The sequence below is a fragment of the Ictidomys tridecemlineatus genome, chromosome 5 (genome assembly GCF_052094955.1).
Source record: "Ictidomys tridecemlineatus isolate mIctTri1 chromosome 5, mIctTri1.hap1, whole genome shotgun sequence".
In the NCBI taxonomy this organism is placed as follows: domain Eukaryota; kingdom Metazoa; phylum Chordata; class Mammalia; order Rodentia; family Sciuridae; genus Ictidomys; species Ictidomys tridecemlineatus.
The window spans coordinates 170,407,975-170,428,514 of record NC_135481.1 but is presented as its reverse complement, the minus strand read 5'-3'; the positions used below and the strand labels follow the sequence as shown (position 1 = coordinate 170,428,514).

At 35.3% G+C, this 20,540-nt stretch overlaps 1 protein-coding gene across 6 annotated transcripts in view; it reads right to left on the bottom strand.

Annotated features, from left to right (window-relative positions):
- The window catches only part of Gpcpd1 (glycerophosphocholine phosphodiesterase 1), a 56,599-nt gene that overhangs the window by 12,702 nt on the left and 23,357 nt on the right, over positions 1-20,540 (bottom strand). For all 6 annotated transcript variants that reach the window (XM_078051444.1, XM_013356454.4, XM_078051442.1 and 3 more), the window contains 9 exons: positions 17,168-17,399; positions 15,884-16,046; positions 15,431-15,563; positions 13,804-13,858; positions 9,369-9,461; positions 6,952-7,029; positions 6,191-6,230; positions 4,719-4,780; positions 974-1,039 (listed from right to left, as the gene is read on the bottom strand). In XM_078051444.1, coding sequence (XP_077907570.1) covers positions 974-1,039; positions 4,719-4,780; positions 6,191-6,230; positions 6,952-7,029; positions 9,369-9,461; positions 13,804-13,858; positions 15,431-15,563; positions 15,884-16,046; positions 17,168-17,399 — 922 coding nt within the window. The remainder of the gene's footprint in view (positions 1-973; positions 1,040-4,718; positions 4,781-6,190; positions 6,231-6,951; positions 7,030-9,368; positions 9,462-13,803; positions 13,859-15,430; positions 15,564-15,883; positions 16,047-17,167; positions 17,400-20,540) is intronic.

The window sequence follows — 20,540 nt, the reverse complement described above, 5'->3', positions numbered from 1 at the left end:
CATCATAGCCTGTCTTAACAGCCAAGATTAGCTAAGCACAGTGGTGCATGTCTATAATCCCAGTGACTGGGGAAGCTGAGACAGGAGGAGTTCAAAGCCAGCCTCAGCAACTTAGTGAGGGCCAAGCAACTCATTGAGACCTGTCTCTAATAAAACATAAGAAAGGAATGGGGATGTGGCTTGGTGGTGGTTAAGTGCTCCTGGGTTCAATCCCTGGTACCATAAATAAATAAACAAACAGACAGACAGACAGACATGATTTGAAGAGTCACAGAATATTCTGACCAAAACAAAATACAGGACATCAATCAGTCCAACTGACCAATTATGATACCTGAATAAACTACTTTCAATACCTGTCCTCAATCTAGCTCTCTCACCATGATTCTCATGTTTTCCTCAACTAGAACATACGTTCCAAGAATACAGAACCTTATTAAAGTTCACTGCTTATCCACTGTATTCAGAAAATGCCTAGACTGTAGCAGCTTTCTATTAAATATTTACTGAAAAAAAAGAAATGATTAAATTTGGAAACAATTTAAAGCGTAGCTGAATAAATTCCTTTTCCAGGTAACTATTACTAACTACTGCTCCTCAACAGAAAACTGCTCAGAAAATTATTTAAAATAAATATTTAGATATTAGAAAGTATTATTTAGAATTAGAAAGTATTAACTAAATCAGAGATATTGTCTACTTTATAAATCTGTCTAAAACCCATTCATTAATGTACAAACCAGGTGTATGTAAATCAAAACTTCTATTATAAATGCATCATTAATTTAAAAAGTACTCACATATTAGCTAAGTGTAACATAGGTTTTTGTAAAAAGATCTAACAAGTACTGTACTTTGATGCATAAAGTTGAAAAATTTCAGTTTAACTTAATTGCATTAAAACAAAAACACAGAAACCAAAGAACTTTAAAAATGGAAAAGGGGGACAGGGATTGCATAGAGAATTACTTACCCTTTGTTGGCAGATCCATTTAATTTCTATGTTAAACCCTACATCTTCTGGCAAAGACTCTAAAACCTGGAGTTTTGTTTTTGGTGAAACAGATGGTAGAATAAAAACAAATAAATAAAAGAATTATTATAAGAAGCAATCAATAAGAATACTTTACTAGTAAGGATAAAGTGTTTTATGTCTTCAGTAAAAACCACTATGTTTTCTCATTAAACTGACAAAATGGTTAGTGACCACTATATTAAATAAGACAAATTAAAACAGCAAAAGGACCAATTTCAAGTAATAAGTGTAATAACTTATAACTACCACCAGAAAGATAGATCCTTAACCTAAAATCCTTTTCACCATTCCTTTTAGAACATTCCATGTGAGTTATAGACAACATCAAGAATTCAGGAAGACATCTTTTATGTATTCTAAATTATATTCAGGTATATTGATATACTAAGGTATGATTACATGAAAACCAATGATTTTTAGCTTGTTTTGGAAGTGATAATACTTTAAAAAAAAAAAAACAAAACATGCTGATAACCCCCCAAAAAGTTATCTCCAAATGAAACAATATACTAAAACTCATAAAGCAAAAGACTATATAAATGAACAAATAGTTATTCTATTTATTAAAAAACATCTGGGACTGGGGTTGTGGCTCAGTGGTAGAGTGCCCGTCTAGCACGCGTGAGGCACTGGGTTCGATTCTCAGCACCACATACAAATAAATAAAATAAAGGTCCATCAACAACTAAAAACAAAAATTTAAAAAATCTGAATTGTTTAGTCTTAAAACAAATGATAGGGCAACACACAAATATGCTTAGGGCAAAATGAATCAAAATACATTGTTTTTACTTTAACAGATTCAAAACTTCAGAGTGTCATTAACATGTATAAAATATATATTTAATTTTATAAAAGCAAATAAAAGCACACCAACAAAAAAAGTTAGTGTAAAGAGCACAGCTGGGGCAGGGGATATATAGCTCAGTTGGTAGAATGCTTGCCTTGCATGCATAAGGCCCTATGTTCAATCCCCAGCACCACAAAAAAAACCACTGCCTACCCAGGTGTGGTGGCATATCCCTGTAATCCCAGTGGCTGGGAACAGGGGTGGGTAGGCTGAGGCAGGAGGATCTTGAGTTCAATTACAGCCTAAGCAAAAGGAAGGCATAAATAAGCAACTCATTGATGCTCTGTCACTAAATAAAATACAAAACAGTGCTACAGATGAGGCTCAGTGGATAAGGAAAAAGTGTGTTATAGTGTTAAGACTATAAAGCATAAAATTTGCAAAAAGATTGTCCTTATACTAAAATTATATTTGATAGTTTATTAAAATTTCTTTGTGATTACATAATGATAATGGCAAATTAAGTGTGTTAGATGCATCTGAGTGTCACTTATTAGGCTAAATAAATGTTGTCAAACATTCAATACAGAATTAAAATTTGTCTGTTTCTATAGGGTACACATACACAATGGAATACTACCCAGCCATAAAGAGGAATGGATGGAGCTAGAGACTATCGTGTTAGGTGAAATAAACCAATTCCTAGAACCCAAGGCCACATATTCTCTCTGATATGCAGATGCTGACTCATAAGTCGGCATGGGGTGAGGCAGTGGAGTGAATTTGATAGAGGAGTGGGGAGAATTTGCTAGGAGTGGGGAGAGGAGAGGGAAGATAAAAATGGGAAAGACAGTAGAATAAACTGGATAAACTCTCCTATATTCCTATGATGTGTAACTCCACACACTGTACAACCACAAAAGTGAGAAGTTAAACTCCATGTATGTAAGATGTCAAAATACATTCTATTGTCATGTATAACATATAATTTTTTAAAAAAATTTGCTTTTCTTTCTATTCAGTAATTCAAAAGGTTTGGAATCATGAGATTTCTGAAAACCAATGACTTATGGGTTCTTTTGTGACAACATTTTTCCAGAATGAATTAATTCTTCTTTTGGGGGGGTACCAGAGATGGGTACTCAACCACTAACCCATATCCTCAGACCCTATTTTCGTATTTTTCATTAGAGACAAGGTCTCACTGAATTGCCTAGAACCTTGATATTGATGAGGCTGGCTTTGAACTTGAGATGCTATTGCCTCAGCCTCCAGAGCTGCTGGGATTATAGGTGTTCGCCATCATAGCTGGCCAATCAATACTTTGACTACTGTAATTATTTAGATTGTTTTATGAATGTCTTCTCAGGTAATACATACCTAAATGTTTTAGCAAAATACCTCATTGGGTCCTTACTGTCACTCCTTTTCTAAATTATTTATCTTCATATTTTAGCAACCAGATAACATACTAGATTAAAAAAAAAATACCCCACTAACACTATAATGGAGTTTTATTCATCCATAAAGAAAAATGAAATTATGGCATTTGCAGAAAATGGGATGAAACTAGAGACCATCATGTTAAGCAGAGTAAGTCAAACTCAGATGGTTATGGGTCATGTGTCTTTTTCTCATATGTGGAAGCTAGAGAGAAAAAAGAAAAACAAACAAACAAAAAGGTGGGATTGTATGTCCTAAAAATCAAAGGGAGATCAGTAGAGAAAGGGTCCAAAAGGCATGTAGGTGAGGAGGGAAGGGAAAAGTGCTAGGAAGGGATATTGGCTAAATTATACTGTTATATATAAATTATACTGTTATATATTTACATATTGTTATATAAATTATATTGTTATGCATGTACAAATATATAACCACAAATCCATTTAGCATGTACAACCATAATGCACAAACAAAAAAATGTGGGGGAAAGAAGAGAATATGAAAATAAAGAATCATCATAAACTGAAAAAAAAAAAAAAACTTCACTAATAAGCCCCCATGCCTAAAACATACATTTTTCACATCATAATACTCTGTATTCACCTATTTTTGTTTAAGAAATCTACCACACCTGACATTACCAAAGACAAGCCAGGCAAGATGGCACACACCTATAATCCCATCATCTCAGGAGGATGATACAAGAGGATTGTGTGTATAAAGCTAGCCTCAGCAATTTAGCAAGGACCTAAAACACAGGAGACCCTTTCTCTAAATACAAAAATAAAGGGGGTGGGGGTGGGGCTGGAGATGTGACTCAGTGCTTAAGTGCCCCTGGGTTCAATCCCTGGTATCAAAAAAACAAAACAACAAAAAACACCACATAAGAGCAGGTATTAAGAGGCACAGTAGAAACCAAGGGAAACCCATCATCTCTCTTGCACCTATGTGGGCTTTCCTGATTCTTTCAAAAGAATTCCTGTATTAACTGCCTGGTTTTTAAAATTTTTCATCCTAATTTCTTTCTCAGTGAATTTTTGAAATCTATGCCTTATTTTAAGTAATGAGGGTACTCATTTTCTCTAGTACAGAATCTTACTTCTTTCCATAAAAACTATTGTTTGAAAACAATCACTTTTTTAAACATCTCACCCTCTTCCAGCCCTTTTTTTGCCTTCTCCTTCTATATACAGAAATATGTACATATGCTATTCTTACCAAATTAAGCCATTGAGGAAATTTTTATTTGAGATAAGTTACTCTTAAAATAAAAAAGCAGCACAAGTATATCACACAAAAGAACACCTTCTAGAAGCACCAATGATAACAGATTTGCATTAATCACATTATTCACACCATCTTTTTAGTACCCATTAAAAGAACAAAATAAACTGTTCAGGCAATAAGATTAATGAGATAGACTTGTCCTAGTTTTCCTCAGAAACTTACCATCTTAAGAGAAGGAAATGGTTGATTTTCAGAAAAGGAATTTTCTTCCTCAATCACAGATTCTGAAATTTTAAATAACAAAAATTTAGTAAATAAAATGCCATTGTATCACTAAGATTTTTTAAACTCTAAAAAACTAGAATGAACATATACTGAAAGTATCATAAGGTCCTTTAATGTCTGAAACGTCTGAAGTCTCCTGGATTATTTTCAACATTGAAAACTGCATATTCTAAACAAGCATCCCTCATAAAGACTAGTTTGCAACGTGTAGTAAAAACACCATAGTCTGGTCTCAAGAGTGATTGTTTTTTAAAACATTGGGGATTGAACCCAAGGGTACTCTTATCACTGTGCTGCTATGCCCAACCCTTTTTGAGACAGCATCTCCCCAAGTTGCCAGGCTGGACTTCAACTTGCTATCTTCCTGCCTCAGCTTCCCAAATTGCTAGGATTACAAGTGTGCATCACAGTGCCTGATCATAATACTACTCTTCTAAAAGTAGTCAAAAGCAATAATCAGTCATTTATCAATGGAATTGAGTTGTGTTATTTTGCTAAGACTTCTATTTAAAATATCAAAACCAGCTCAGAAATTAGATAAAATAATCTATAGATAAACCAATAAATCATATTAAGAGATCTAGAAGACAATTTTACTGAGAAAAAAATATCAAACGTTTCTTAAAAAACAAACACAAATCCCAATTTATGTATATTTCAAAAAACTAAAACTAAAACAATGCAAATTTTTCCAGTTGAATAAATTAAAGGCAAAATTAGTTTTACAGTCAATAAATATCTATAACACTATGCATTTATAATTATGCTTCAGAGATAATCTTTTAAGTCTTAAGCACCTCACAGTTTGTTCATAAAGGCATCCATATTGTGTTAATAACAACTGCAGACAAACTACTAAAGTGCCTATCAAATGTAGAACACTGTGAAAGTAGATCTCTAGAAATATGAAACCATTTTTCTACACGTGAGAGGCTTAATTAAAGAGCAAGAACATAAATACAAAGGATTCAAAAAGGATACAATAAGCCTCAAATGAATGGAAACCTATTAAACCCTAGGTGAGTAGAAAGCAAAGTGTAATTACAAAGAGATATGGCAGGCAACAACAAGCTTTGAGGAAATGGAGGCAGAGTGCTGAAGTAACCTGCCCAAGGTCATAGCTGATATTTGAGAGAGCTGGTTTCAAACTCTGGCTCTGTAGCCAAATTCTATACTTGATAATACTCTAACCATAATGATTAGAACATTTGGAAAGATTTATAGGTACAAAAATTGTGAAGAATTCTGATGGCTTTGCTAAGAAAAATAACAGAATGGTTATTACACATGACATATTTCAGTTAAAAATTAACACATGTATAGCCATCAAATCTATAAAAATACATTCAGATGGCCCAGTATTATATTCATTAAAATGACCATGAACAGGTTTCCATATTGGTGCATACCTTGTCGATCTTTAGATTTTAATGCAGTCACATGGGCAAGCTAGAAGACACAAACACACAACATGCAATGAGAAAAACAAATCCTGGTTTATGAAGAGATGGTTAATAGAACTATAGCTTGAAAACTCAGGAATTTTGAAAATAATATAAAATGTAGAATTACAAGTTTATTAAAAATAAACACTACGCTAATTATTTTATATGCTTAAAAGTCATGGTCATTTATATACCTAAGGTCATTTGATCATAAACCTAAGGTCATGATCAAATGCCCAGGTAGGGAAAAAGAATATAAAAATTCCTGAGTCCAGAAACTGCTCATACTTAACTATCTATGTATCTAATGAGAATGGAAAAAAGAATCATGTAAAACTACATGGTACAACCAAAAATACAAAGATCCTAATCAACATTTGTACAAAACCTACTATCAAATAAAAGGCCAACTATAAAACAGAGACAGCCATAAAGAAAAGGGCTATTGCAGAACAAAAGCAATTTAAGAATATGAATGTGAAAGGCTAACCCCCTAAGGCCTACAAAGACTTACGGCCTAGTTCTTTCAAAAACACAAAAATCAATGACATCCACAAAAACTGTTAGAGAAAATGGATGAATCAGCATCTTCCAAATCAGAGCAGAAAAGTAAAGCACACATTATGTATATTAACTAGTCAATCTTGTGTGCAGGAAAAACATAGCCATTTATCAGTAAGTAGAACTTATGAAATGGTAATTTACATTTATGCTACTGTTACTACCTTTAACAACTGGAGTTGGTCAAATGTTAGTTCCTTTACCGGTATTTCAAACAATTCAACTGGATCAGCATCAAACTTCTAAAAAATACAAAAAAAAAAAAAGAGAGAGAGAGAGAGAGAAATGGGCCTGTTTCATTATTACTGAATGTTTCCTCTGGATATGCCTATAATTTCAATTAACTGAATAATAAGAGTAAATTAGAAAGCCCCATGCAGAAAAATCATTTTTACCTAACATTACCTCCCAGTTTTATACTCTTGTTTTTTTAGGCGGTGCTAGGGATCAAACCCAAGTTCTTGCACATGCTAAGCAAATGCTCTACAAATGAGCCTACCCAAGTTCCTGGCTTTTTTTTTTTTTTTCCCCAAAGCAGGCAGGAATGCCAGGACAGAAAAGCCTGTGGGGAGTAAGTTGTGGCACTGAAGACACAACTGAAGACACGAGGAAATGTCTGTCAGTCATCCTTTCCCCTGCTTTCTATCATGCTATATACTTTGTATTTGACATATAATCCATGCTACATGCCTAGGAAATCAACATGCAAATTTCTGTTTCTAAGATTCTAAAACTTTTCAAATGTAAGTCTAGATAAAAATAGCAGCCAGGCAAAGAAATTGCCATAACAAAACTGTGCAATTAGCTTTATAAGCAATACTATTTAATAAGAACTCAGATCTATGATTCCCCCACAAGCAAATATACTCTTCTAGATTTTAATGCCATAGCAAACATCACATTGTTAGAGGTACCATTATCTTTAGAAAATGAGTTGAGTACCTCCAATAAATAAATCATCAATTCAACAAACACGCTAGAAGTCATTAAGTACATATATATTTATTCATGTACACTGGTACGAACCTGTGTATGCCTAAAGTTTTTCTGGAAGGATACACAAGAAACTATTAAGAATAAGGGAATGAGATCAAGGAAAAGGGGAAAGGAAGATTTATTTTTTTCATTTCATAAATCTGAACTACTTGCATTTTTAAATAGACAAATAATTTTTATATGAAAAATGCCAGCTTAAAATTAAAATCAACCTAAAAATAATACATACTCACTACTTTCATTCCCCAATTAACTCATTCAGCTTCAACATCAAAGCAAGACAGTCTGGTGAAAACTGGAGATCAGTAATACTCTATACTAAATTTTTAATACTCTTCAATAATTTTTAGAGATGGTGTTCTCCCACAGCAAAAGCTAGTTGCTCCATTTCTTTTTAATTATTCTACTTCTTTCTTCATCTGAATACATGTATCTCATTCCTTCCCTCCCTCTCCTGATAACACTTAACAAAAACAGAAGTATCTTTTTTTAGCTATCATAGCAACCCAATCCCCAAGAACTCTTAAATCCACTAGCAGGCAGACCCAGGTGCGTTGTCTTTTATACAACATATCTGGTACAGTGTTCTACATAAACTGGCCTTAATTTTAAACCAAATAAATTGAAAATGAGAACCAATATAATTGGAGGTGGGAGGAGCCAGGGAATGAACCTAGGGGGTGCTTACCCACTCAGTCACATTTCCAACCTTTTTAAAATTTCTTATTTTGAAAGAGGGTCTGAGTTGCTTGGGGCCTCAGTAAGTTGCTGAAGCTGGCTTTAAACTTGCAATCCTCTTTCTTGCTTCAGCCTCCCAAGCCTCTGGGATTACAGGCTTGAGCCACCACACCCAACTGAGAACCAATATAATTGAAAATGCAAAATGAACCTTCCTAGGTTAAGTTCCTGAGAAATCACTTTAGTTAATTTGTGTATACTGAAGCTCAGGGATGAAAAAACAATGACAATTTTGTTTGTACAATGACAACAAACTTTTAAAATTATATCGATTTCAAAATCTCATTCTGAATTCTGCTCTCCATAATATATGCCCTCTTCTCCATTCTCCCTTTCCCTACTGTACTAATGGTCCATATTATTACTTCCCTTGCCTCCAGTCTGTTTTTTCTGAAATTTCTATTTACTAAAAGATTAACCCTGAATTTTAGTTCTTGACATTTCCTTCTCAGCTAAAAAGTCTTTCATATTTCCCTGGCTCTTAAGTCCATTCCTTCTTCAATGGGACTTTCAATTTTTTACTGTGATTCCTCGTTTTATACCAAACTATCCTATAAATTTGAGAAAGCAAAAACAGATGGGGGCTTAGAAAATAAACACTGGTACATATATCACCTGGAATAAAAATATAAATTGAACAAAACAGAGACTCTACTTGAGGAAATCAGTACCCATCTCTTCACTATCTTAAAGTTGCCAGAGCTAGAGACAGGAAAATACTGGCAATAATTCACCAAGAAATGAATTGAGTTGACTCCAGTTAATAAATAACTAAAAATATAACAAAGGTCCTTGTTTCACACCTTTTAGCTAACAATGAGTTTAAAATAAAGGAATTTCCACATACCTTCTTCATGGTCAAACAACAAGTGAGATCATGATATACCACAGGCACAAAGTCTTTTGAAAGGTGAACATCAAATTCTACAAAGGCTGCACCCTGACAGGAGGAAGCCAAGTATTAGAAAAACATTACCTGGCGTACTATACATCTAAAAGTACAAGAACATTAAGAAGCTTAATGTTATCAAAACCACCCTAAGATACCATCTCACTCTAGTAAGATTGGCAGCCATTATGAAGTCAAACAGTAAGTGTTGGCGAGGATGTGGGGAAAAGGGTACACTTGTACACTGCTGGTGGGAGTGCAAATTGGTGAGGCCAATTTGGAAAGCAGTATGAAGATTCTTGGGTAAGCTGGGAATGGATCCACCATTTGACCCAGCTATCGCCCTTCTCGGACTATTCCCTGAGGATCTTAAAAGAGCGTACTATAAGGATACTGCCACATCAATGATCATAGCGGCACGATTCACAATAGCTAGACTGTGGAACCAACCTAGATGCCCTTCAATGGATGAATGGATAAAAAAAATGTGGCATCTATACACAATGGAGTATTACGCAGCACTAAAAAAGGACAAAATCATAGAATTTGCAGGGAAATGGATGGCATTAGAACAGATTATGCTAAGCGAAGTTAGCCAATCCTTAAAAAACAAATGCCAAATGTCTTCTTTGATATAAAGAGAGCAACTAAGAACAGAACTCGGAGGAAGAGCATGAGGAAAAGATTAACATTAAACAGAGACGAGTGGGGGGAGAGAAAGGGAGAGAGAAGGGAAAGCATATGGAAATGGTAGGAGACCCTCAATGTTACACAAAATTACATATAAGAGGTTGTGAGGGGAAAGGCAAGGGGAACAAGAGAGAGAATTGAACAGCAGCAGATGAGGTAGAGAGGGAAGATGGAAGGGGAGGGGAGGGGGGATAGTAGAGGATAGGAAAGGTAGCAGAATACAACAGTCACTAATATGCCATTATGTAAAAACGTGAGTGTGTAACCAATGTGATTCTGCAATTTGTATTTGGGGTAAAAATGGGAGTTCATAACCCAATTGAGTCAAATGTATGAAAGATGATACATCATGAGCTTTGTAATGTTTTCAACAACCAATAAAAAAAAGAAGCTTAATGTTTACTGTAAAATTAATAGATCAGTACACAAAAACACCACACTAATTATTTAATACTACATATTCAGCAGTTTATTACCTGGCCCCCTCCTTTGTAAAAGCACAACTTTTACCTGGCCAAAAAGAGGGGTGGACATGAATCCACTGATAAACACCCAAGGGCATGTCAGTTAACAGTGACAGCTTCATGGGTATCACCTCTGCTACTGTAATTAGCAGAAATGGAATAAAATAGGAACCTAGAATACAGGGCTTCCCCTCCTTGCTGCCACTGCATACTTTAGCATTAGCTAGACCTCAGAGATGATATGAGTAAAGAGTAACCCAGAGACCCTTTGCTCTGCTTCCTACTTCGCTTTCTTAGAGAATGTCAATAGTATATTAAAGAAGCTACAACTATTCCTGAACAGATAAAACAAATCAGGCAACAAAAATGATGCACATGCCAAACGCCTGGATGGAGACCTAAACAAATTAGGAGGAAGACATGAATTAAGCATTAAGAATATATATATATTTTTTTTTAATTTTTTATTTTTTTTTATTGGTTGTTCACAACATTACAAAGCTCTTGACATATCATATTTCATACATTAGATTGAAGTGGGTTATGAACTCCCAATTTTACCCCAAATGCAGATTTAAGAATATATTTTTTAAAAGTCAGATTTGCTGGCCTTGGTGAGCACCTGTGATCCCAGCTATTCTGGAGGCTGAGGCAGAAAGACAGTGAGTTAGAGACTCACCTGGGCAATATGGTGAGTCCAAACACCCAAAAAAATCCATTCAATCCTCTGAATTAATGCAGATAAAGACTGAGAACATAAACTGACATGTAAATGTGTACATTCACCAAAAGTTGGGATCAAAGGAAGCAAGATTTGAGAATTCTGTATGTTACTGACTTGTGATCAACAGAAGTGTTGAGAATGGTTAGATACATTTCCATTCCTACAGTGCGTCTAAGTCATGAAATGGTACCTATCTTCTCAGCACATATGATTACAACCAAAAGAGCTTAAGAATTTGGCTATGAAGTCTACTTCCTTGTTGATGTCTAAAGCAGAAAATGTAGCTACTTCTTATTAAAACACAAACCATTTCTACCAAACAGAACAAACCCTACCACCATAAATAGTAACACCTACTTAACACTTTACTGTACATCTTTCTAGTTAAAATTTTTTTTTTTAAGAGAGAGAGAGAGAATTTTAATATTTATTTTTTAGTTCTCGGCGGACCCAACATCTTCGTTTGTACGTGGTGCTGAGGATCGAACCCTGGCCGCACGCATGCCAGGTGAGCGTGCTACCGCTTGAGCCACATCCCCAGCCCTCTAGTTTAAATGTTTAATGGTACATAGCTGTACATATCATCCTTCTGGGAAAAATTTTACTAAGAGATAAAATCTAGGGCTGGGGATATGGCTCAAGCGGTAGCGCACTCACCTAGCATGCGTGCGGCCCGGGTTCGATCCTCAGCACCACATACAAACGAAGATGTTGTGTCCGCCCAAGAAGAGAGATAAAATCTAATCCCAAAATTCATGTGAGCTTTAAGAAATAATAACAGATTAAAACATCTTCAAAATTATGTTTTTTAATATTAAAGCAAGTTAATAAGCAATTAATAATTAAAATAAGACATCACCAAATGTGACCCATGTAAGTTATAAAGGATTTTGTCAGAATATAGAAGGGTAAATGAAATCTTCCTTCCAAAAAAGCATGGAGACCTTGAAAATTCTTTAAACAGCAGTCATTCACGTTTTTACCATTAGTTAGTTAAATGATACTTAGACTAGCTGGCTACAGTTAAATAAAACTGGTTCCAAATTATGAACTATATACCACAATAGACATAAATAAGGGCTATATTTACTTATTTATTTATTTTGGTACTGGGATTGAACTGCTAAGATTACAGGCATCTTACCACACCTAGCAATTAGTATAATCTTTAACACAAAAATAAAACTACTAAAATTTTAAATATCAAACAACTACTATAATTAATTTAGGATGCCATGAATTATAAAATGTATCATTATTATAGTACTGGTGAGGATGCTTCCAGTTAAACCATGACTCAAAGATAAACCGTAAAACCTATTCCAATTTCAGAGAGGTTAAGATATGAAAAGATCTGTCAGAAAATAAGGTGGTTCACAAAAGTGATAAACACCCAATTACTTGCTGAACAATTTTTAAGAAGGCAAAGTTTAATTGATCTGGAGGACACTGAAACAAGTGAAAATACAAAAATAAGATCTTCCACCATTTCCCCCTAGTTTAACTTCAGAACCTGAGACATTCTGGTCAGGAACAGAGGAAGGGGTGAAGGAGGAAACCCCAGGTTCTCAACTAAAAAATGTCAAACTGCAGGTGATAAAAATCAGATTGGGAAAGGAGTTAAGAAATGTAACATAACCTGGTTAAAAAGTAAATACCAGCTGGGTGCAATAGCACATGCCTATAATCCCAGTGTCTTAGGAAACTGAGGCAGGAAGATTAATTCCAAGTTCAAAGTCCCTAAAGCAACTCAGAAATATCTTGTGTCTAGATAAAATATAAAACAGGGCTAGGAATGTGGCTCAGTGGTTAAGTGCCCCTGAGTTGAATCGCCAGTACCCCCCCCCAAAAAAAAAGGGGAATACAAGGGACCATGATGAGCTTACAGAGCCTGCAGGGGTACACACAATCTGTGTACCACATTCTTAGGGCATAAGTCACAGCTGCCCTGTCCAACTCCTCATGCCATATTGCTGGTCAGCTGCTTTGATCCCAGGCCCCAGAGAGGAGTGTAGAGGAGAGAACCACTGAGATCTCAGAAAAAAGGTCTTGTGCCAGTAGGTTCAAACTCACCCCGCATCTATTTATAATCTTAGTATATACAGTGGTCACCTGAAAGCAGTTGCCCCTTGTATTATTACATACATAGCACCAGCTGCACATACACTGTTCAGCAATTAAATATTCCAATCTGGTTTTGACCTTTAAAAAAAAGTGAATACCTGAATAAATACATCATTCAGATAGTAAATATCCATGCTTAGTGGAAATTTTTTTAAAGAAAACAACTCAAAATCTGTTAGATGAAAAAAAGATGCTTATGATCTTATTGTTCTCATCCCAATCTTTACCACGGATTGCAATATAATGCCAAGACATAGTCTTCACTTAGAAACATGTTCAAAACAAGCATAATATTCCTCTTTAACATACTAATGTAGACTGGAGGAGATCGCCCTGAGCCAGTTTTCTAACTGAATAGCCCAAAGTATTTAAAGAAATAAAGGTTACTTACATGACTAGCAGCATTTCTTAAAGAAGCAATAGTATTTTCTTGAACTTTAGCCAGCCTGAAATAGAGAAGAAACATGCTATCACAAACTACAAAAAAAGAAACAAATGTAAAAAAGTCAACTATATTTTATTTGTCTTTTTGTGGTGCTGGGGATTGAACCCAGAGTCTTGTGCATGCAAGGCAAGCACTCTACCAACTGAGCATATCCCCAGCCCTCAACTGTATTTTTAACAATGGAAATAGTATTTATTCTATTTTGAAGCTAATTTTGCTATCCCCAAAATATGACTGTGAAAAAAAAAAAAAGGACTGTAACCACACTTGGCTAATGTGTACATTTATTCTATAAATGAAAGCTCTAACAACTATAGATACTTATAAGCTGAAATATAGACACATGCTACACCACAACATATACTTCTCCTATAATAAGGATTCCCCCCCCCCCTTGGAACAAGTTAAGGTAACCAATTAAGGAAAACAATTGTTTTCAATGTCATGAAAAAAGAGACGTAGAAACTTGTTATTTGAAATAAAACCTCCAGACTGTGGGGGAAACACTGATACACCAACAGGATAGAAGTATGAAAAGTTTATTTAAAGAACAAGAAAAAAAGGGAAGACAATTTACTTTGATGGAGCCTAAGGATGCTTCTTTCTTAAATGGTAGTTGATTTGTTTTATAGACTTAATCATAATCATGACCCCAAGTCCTAAAGCTATCACATCATCACTTTATTTATTTGGGGTGCCAGGGATTGAGCCCAGGGGTGTTTCACCACTGAGCCACATCTAAAGCCCTTTTTATTTTTTGAGACAGGGTCTTACTAAGACTGGCTTTGAACTTGTGCTCCTCCTGCCTCAGCCTCCTGTGTAGCTGGAATTATAGGCATGTGCCATAGCACTCAGCAGCAGCAGTTTAAAATAAAAGGAATGGAATTAAAACTACCAGTAGAAAGCCAATGGCAACAAGCTAGAGTACTTATAAATAAATAAAACTCAAAACTAGAAGGAGGGGCTGGGGATGTGGCTCAAGTGGTAGCACGCTCGCCTGGCATGTGTGTGGCCCGGATTCGATCCTCAGCACCACATACAAACAAAGATGTTGTGTCCACTGAAAACTAAAAAATAAATATTAAAAAAAAAAAAAAAAACTAGAAGGAACAACCAACTGTACCAGGCTGAAATTTGTTGATAAGAGATGAGGCATCTTTCTGATGAGGTGTTGGCTGAACAAATAAACACACCCTGAGTTTACTTAAACTTTCTTGAAGTCATGGATGCTTAACTAGGAGCAGAACACTAGGGAACATCCAAACCCTTCCATTTTAAAGAATGACAATGTGCCCAAATCAAGAAAGACACAGATTCTCAAGAGCAAGCTCTACTTCCTGGCTTTGTGGTTCTAATGTCTTTCTCATCATCAATTCAGTATAATATCAAAGACTAATCAGAATCTTAGGAGATTAGAGTTGGGCTTTAATTATTTTGAATTGGTAATCCTGATTGTGAAATTACACTTAATTCCCCAGATGATAATAAAAGCATCATCTGACCCTTTTGTGGGTCAAACCAATCTAACCTTATGAACTACTGAATGCCAATTCTATGCAAATATTCAACCTACTGGGCAGTTGTTGTTGAATTCCCTGCACCTCTGTGTCCAACATCCAGTGGTATTCTTGGCTTCCAATACTTAGAAAATGAAGATTTCATGTCACAGTTGTATCCTGGTAATGGCTTAATAATGATAAAGTCAACTTCCATAGGAAGAAAGAGGGAGGGATAAAGAAAAATGGTTAAAAAGTTCATTATGAGCTCAATGACATTTAAAAAGCACTTAAACCAGTTTAATGAATCTCTATCAAACAGAAAATAATCAAGTCAAAATTGATTCAAAGTTGTAGAAAATTTAATAAACATACTTAACTTCTTATTATATTAGTTAATCTAAATTCTTATGTTAATAATGTAAATTATTAATCATTACTATTCTCAAATCCTCAATTTAGAAATAATGAAAAATTCTAACTTAACCTTAGCTTTACTTGTCAGGACTTGCCTATTTTTCTAAACTTACCTCTCACTTTGCCTATTGTTTTCCTGGAATTTCTGCTCATGATGGGAAGAGTAAGAATTCCAGCACTCTTCCCACTCTCTGCAATGGTGGATGATAAGAGACAGGCTGTGCCCACATGTCCAGGAAGGGCATCACCCTGAACTACATGTTCACTGAGATCTTCCTGAAAAAATGAGATTCAGACAAAATACTCTGAATTCTTAAATGTTTTAAATTCATGATCAAAGAACTCTCTTAAAATCAACTGATAGTCTATGAAAGACTGATGAGGAAGAAATAATCAAACATATCCAGGTAATTTAGATAGCTTTTTTTGTTCTAAATGATATATTTTCTTCACTTCTGATCTAATATGTATTAGGTGAATATAAAGCACAGTCTGAAAATCTCTAAACACTTCACAATGAAAGACCAAGATATACTTCTAATGAATTATAATGTAAATTATGTTCTCTACAAACATGTCCACATGGTGGCCTCTAGGGATAGTAACTCCCAAGGAGACCAAGTGCCTGTTTACAGTTAGTATTTATCAGCCTTATCTATGAAAAACAAAACAAAACTGCTGTTTCTAAAAATGCCAACCAAATGAAAAGTTAGGTGTTTAAGAGGTTTTTATTGGGAAGGTGGGAAAGAGGGGTACTGGGGATTGAACCCAGGGGTGCTTAACCACTAAACCATATCAAACTGTAGTAAGGATCTTAGGGAGGTACCAGGTATTATTTGTGAGAGCATCTGAACAGCTAGTGAGCTAACAAGTTTTAGTGTAAGTTAACACAAGTAGCTTTGGAAAGTTGGCAGCACTGATTCTGCATAATCTAGCACAAACTTTCTAACTAGATTTATTACATATTTATAACACGGAGTAAAATTACATAGTCCACTATCACAACAAATCCTCATAATAAAACACCTCAGTGAAAGACAGATTTTTACCCTGAAGAGGATTCAATAATGCTAATTACATCAGATTGTCTGCCAAGGGTCACACAGCCTTCCTGGCCCTCAACTTATCTTTGAAAGCTCCTTTAGATATATTTCACTTATATTTAGATTAAGAGGCATGGACAAAAACAAATCCAGTCTTGATTAAAAACATCAATTCTACTGCAGTTTTCTTAATTATTTTCCTAATAGTACTTAAAATTTGTCACCTGAGTTTTTAAAATCTGCTAAAATTATATAGGAGCCAACACTTGAAGAGTTCTTATAAATCATGGCTTTACACAAATCAGTAAGCTCATGCTTGCATTCTTTTTCAACACCTTCCCTAAAACTACTCACCTCAAAAAAATCAAAGATTAGTTCCAGGTTATCTGGTTCCATTGTCTGTATGCTATATTCTGTCCAGCGATCAGGCTGTAAGCCATAACCACACTCTGGCTGTGAATGCCTGCACTTGAACTCATTGTCACTTATTAAAGATATCTCCAAGGTATTGGACATTTTGTGAAGAAGAGTGGGAGACACCCTATCATCATCATCTTCCTCTGGACCCTCTAGTGTAAGCTTTACCCTGAAAAATAGGAAAGAATAACGAAATGCAAAAGTGGCATAGAATATAACTTCATAGAAATGTTACTTAAACCTAAGTGTTCACTGGCCAGAGATGTAGCTCAGTTGGTAGACTGCTTGCCTCACAAGCATAAGTCCCTTGTTCCAATCCCCAGTACCACCAAAAAAAAAAAAAGAGTGTTATTCCAACATGCTCAAATAACAAAAATAAGATATTACATTAAGGCTACAAATAGATTAAGGCATTAGATGTGCTTTATCTATGAATATTTCTACAAGATATTAAAATGAGATAGGTGTCCATTATGCCTACACTAAGGTTGTTTTTTATCTTTGGATAGAACAGTATAAGTTTTTTTAATATCTTTTTTAATATCTTTATTTTACTTATTTATTTTTATGTGGTGCTGAGGATCAAACCCAGGGCCTTGCACATGCTAGGCAAGCGCTCTACCACTGAGCCACAACCCCAGCCTATGCCTTTTTAATAAAGGAAACAAATAATCCCAGAAGTCCTCCCACTGGGCTCACAGTAATGAAAACAAATACCACTTATCCAGCCATAGGGGTCACAAAGATTGATCTACTCCCAATGAAAACGCAATTACTTACACAAAATGTATGTAATAACAAAAGTAAATTCAATTCTGGAATACTTCTTGTACCAACTAAATCACATATAGATTAAACAATCTGAATGTTAATATAGGATGCAAAGTTATTATAGAGAGTAATAGGTAAACTACAACAATTTTTGATTTGACACCTAAATGAGATTTAATATAGAATGCAAATAATTACAATAGTGGTCCACCCTGACCTCCCTCCTCCTAATCACTGCTGAGGCTTTGTCTTTGTATTTTGCTGGGCTAAGGATTAAACTCAGGGCCTTATGCATGCAAGGCAAGCATTCTACCAAGTGAGCTACATCTCCAGCCCTGCTGAGGCTTTGTCTTAACAGTTTTTCCTGAGGTTTCAGACATATAGATTATTCCATTAATAATACTGTCTATAATCACTCAATAAAATCTAAAGTAGTATTTCAATAACTCAACACAAAAATCATCATCTTTCCAGAAAACAAATTGTCTTGGGAATGATTCTAGAAGATTGATTCTATTGATACACCTGAAGGAACATTCTCCCCTGAGGTACATGAACTACAAATGGAAAGAAATTAGTAGGCAGGACAGTCATTTTTGAAAAATAAATAAACGAACTTAAAGGGACAGGACCTATGATAAAACTTAATTCATTTTATTTGTATTAAATGTTTTCATCAAATAGCTATATATATGTTATACTCTGCCACAAAGAGACATCTCCATTGCTTTCCATTTGCTAGTATAACCAATCAAAAAGAAATGTGGGGGCCAAGTACAGTGGTGCCTATCTATAATCCCAGCAGCTTGGGAGGCTGAGGCAAGATTATTGCAAGTTCAAAGAGAGCCTCAGCAATTTAGGGAGACCCTGTCTCAAAATAAAAAATTAAAAAGGGCTGAGAATGTGGCCCAGTTGCTGATTGCCCCTGGAGGGGGAGGAGGGAGAGGAAGGGAGAGGAAGGGGGAGAGAGGGAGAGGGAGAGAGGGGGGGAGAGAGAGAGAAAGAAAGAAACAAAGAGAAGGAAAGAGAAAAAGAAAGAAAGAGGAAGGAAGGAAGGAAGGAAGGAAGGAAGGAAGGAAGGAAGGAAGGAAGGAAGGAAGGAAGGAAGGAAGGAAGGAAGGAAGGAAGGACTGTTTAAAACTTGTTGATAACAAAGTGCATGCTCACTATTTTATTCTAAAAATGCATAAGCTGGCCAGGTATAGAGGCACACATATGCAATCCCAGTAACACAGGAGGCTGAGACAGGAAAACAAAAAGGGCTGGGGACATAGCTTAATAATAGTGTACCCCATAGTAGTAGAGTCCCCCTGGGTTCAATCCCTTGTGACACAAAACAATAAATAAAACAAAGTATATAAGCTGTTACCAAGTTTTTAAAATACTGAAATCCTCACAGATAAATTTTATTTCCTACTCCATGAAGGCTTAGTCTAGCACTAAAATGAATTTGGGGGAAAAGATCATTGGAACAAGCACTAATTTCTAGAATTAAGTCATTTAATAGGTAGACTCCAACTAAGTACATTTCATTTTAATTTAAGCCTAAGCAACTCAATAATTTATACAGTCAAAGAATGTCCTTAAGACTCAGTATTCATTTGTATTCCAAATCAGATCCCAAACATTTGTTTTTCGTGCGGGGACTGATGCCAAGGGCACTTTACCACTGACCTACATCCCAAGTCCTTTTTATTTTGAGACAAAGTCTCATTAAATTGATGAGGCTGGCCTCAAACTTGGAATCCTCCTCCTGCCTTAGCTCTCCAACCCCATCACTGAGATAAGTGGCATGTGCTACCATGCATAGCTATTAATTGCTTAACTGCATCCAAGGGAAAAAATAAAAATACTAATAAGCTAACCAACCAAGGTTTTTCCTTATATTGTTATTTCTATGTCTTATTCTGTTAGTCAGTTTACAGCTGTAATTTGCTTCTTTTAAAATAACAAGTAAGCAAATTACTAAAATATGTATAGATAACTATTAAAGAGTTTAAGGTCCAGTGGATCTTGTAGACTGACCATGTGGAGGACAAGGTACACACACCCCAAACCCTATACTCTATCAGAACAGCCAACACAAAGGGCTGTGAAGTGCCACCCACACTTTTCCTTGTCTATGATCGGGATATAAGTGCTGTAATATTTAGACAGTTAAAAAATTTAAGGACTTACAGACATCAGTATCATTATGAATGCTACTAAAAAGATAAACATCTTCAGTTACTTTCAACCCACTCCTGACATCTTATTCAGAAAAAGCTGTATTATACAATCAAGCTATGGTACATATTTCAGTCCCAAAGTCACAAAAATTCAAGTGTAGGGCTTCCTGCGTCTTAAGCCAGTTCACTCATAGATATATACAATAATATCACAGAAAAAAGAAGCTACTATTTAACCATTTACACAAAGTTTTATTTCTATCTCTAAAACTGAAGCAACTTTAAAAAAAAAAATCTAGCCAGGCATAAGCACATGCCCATAATCCCAGCAACAACTCAGGAAGCTAAGGCAAGAGGACAGAGTTTTAGGC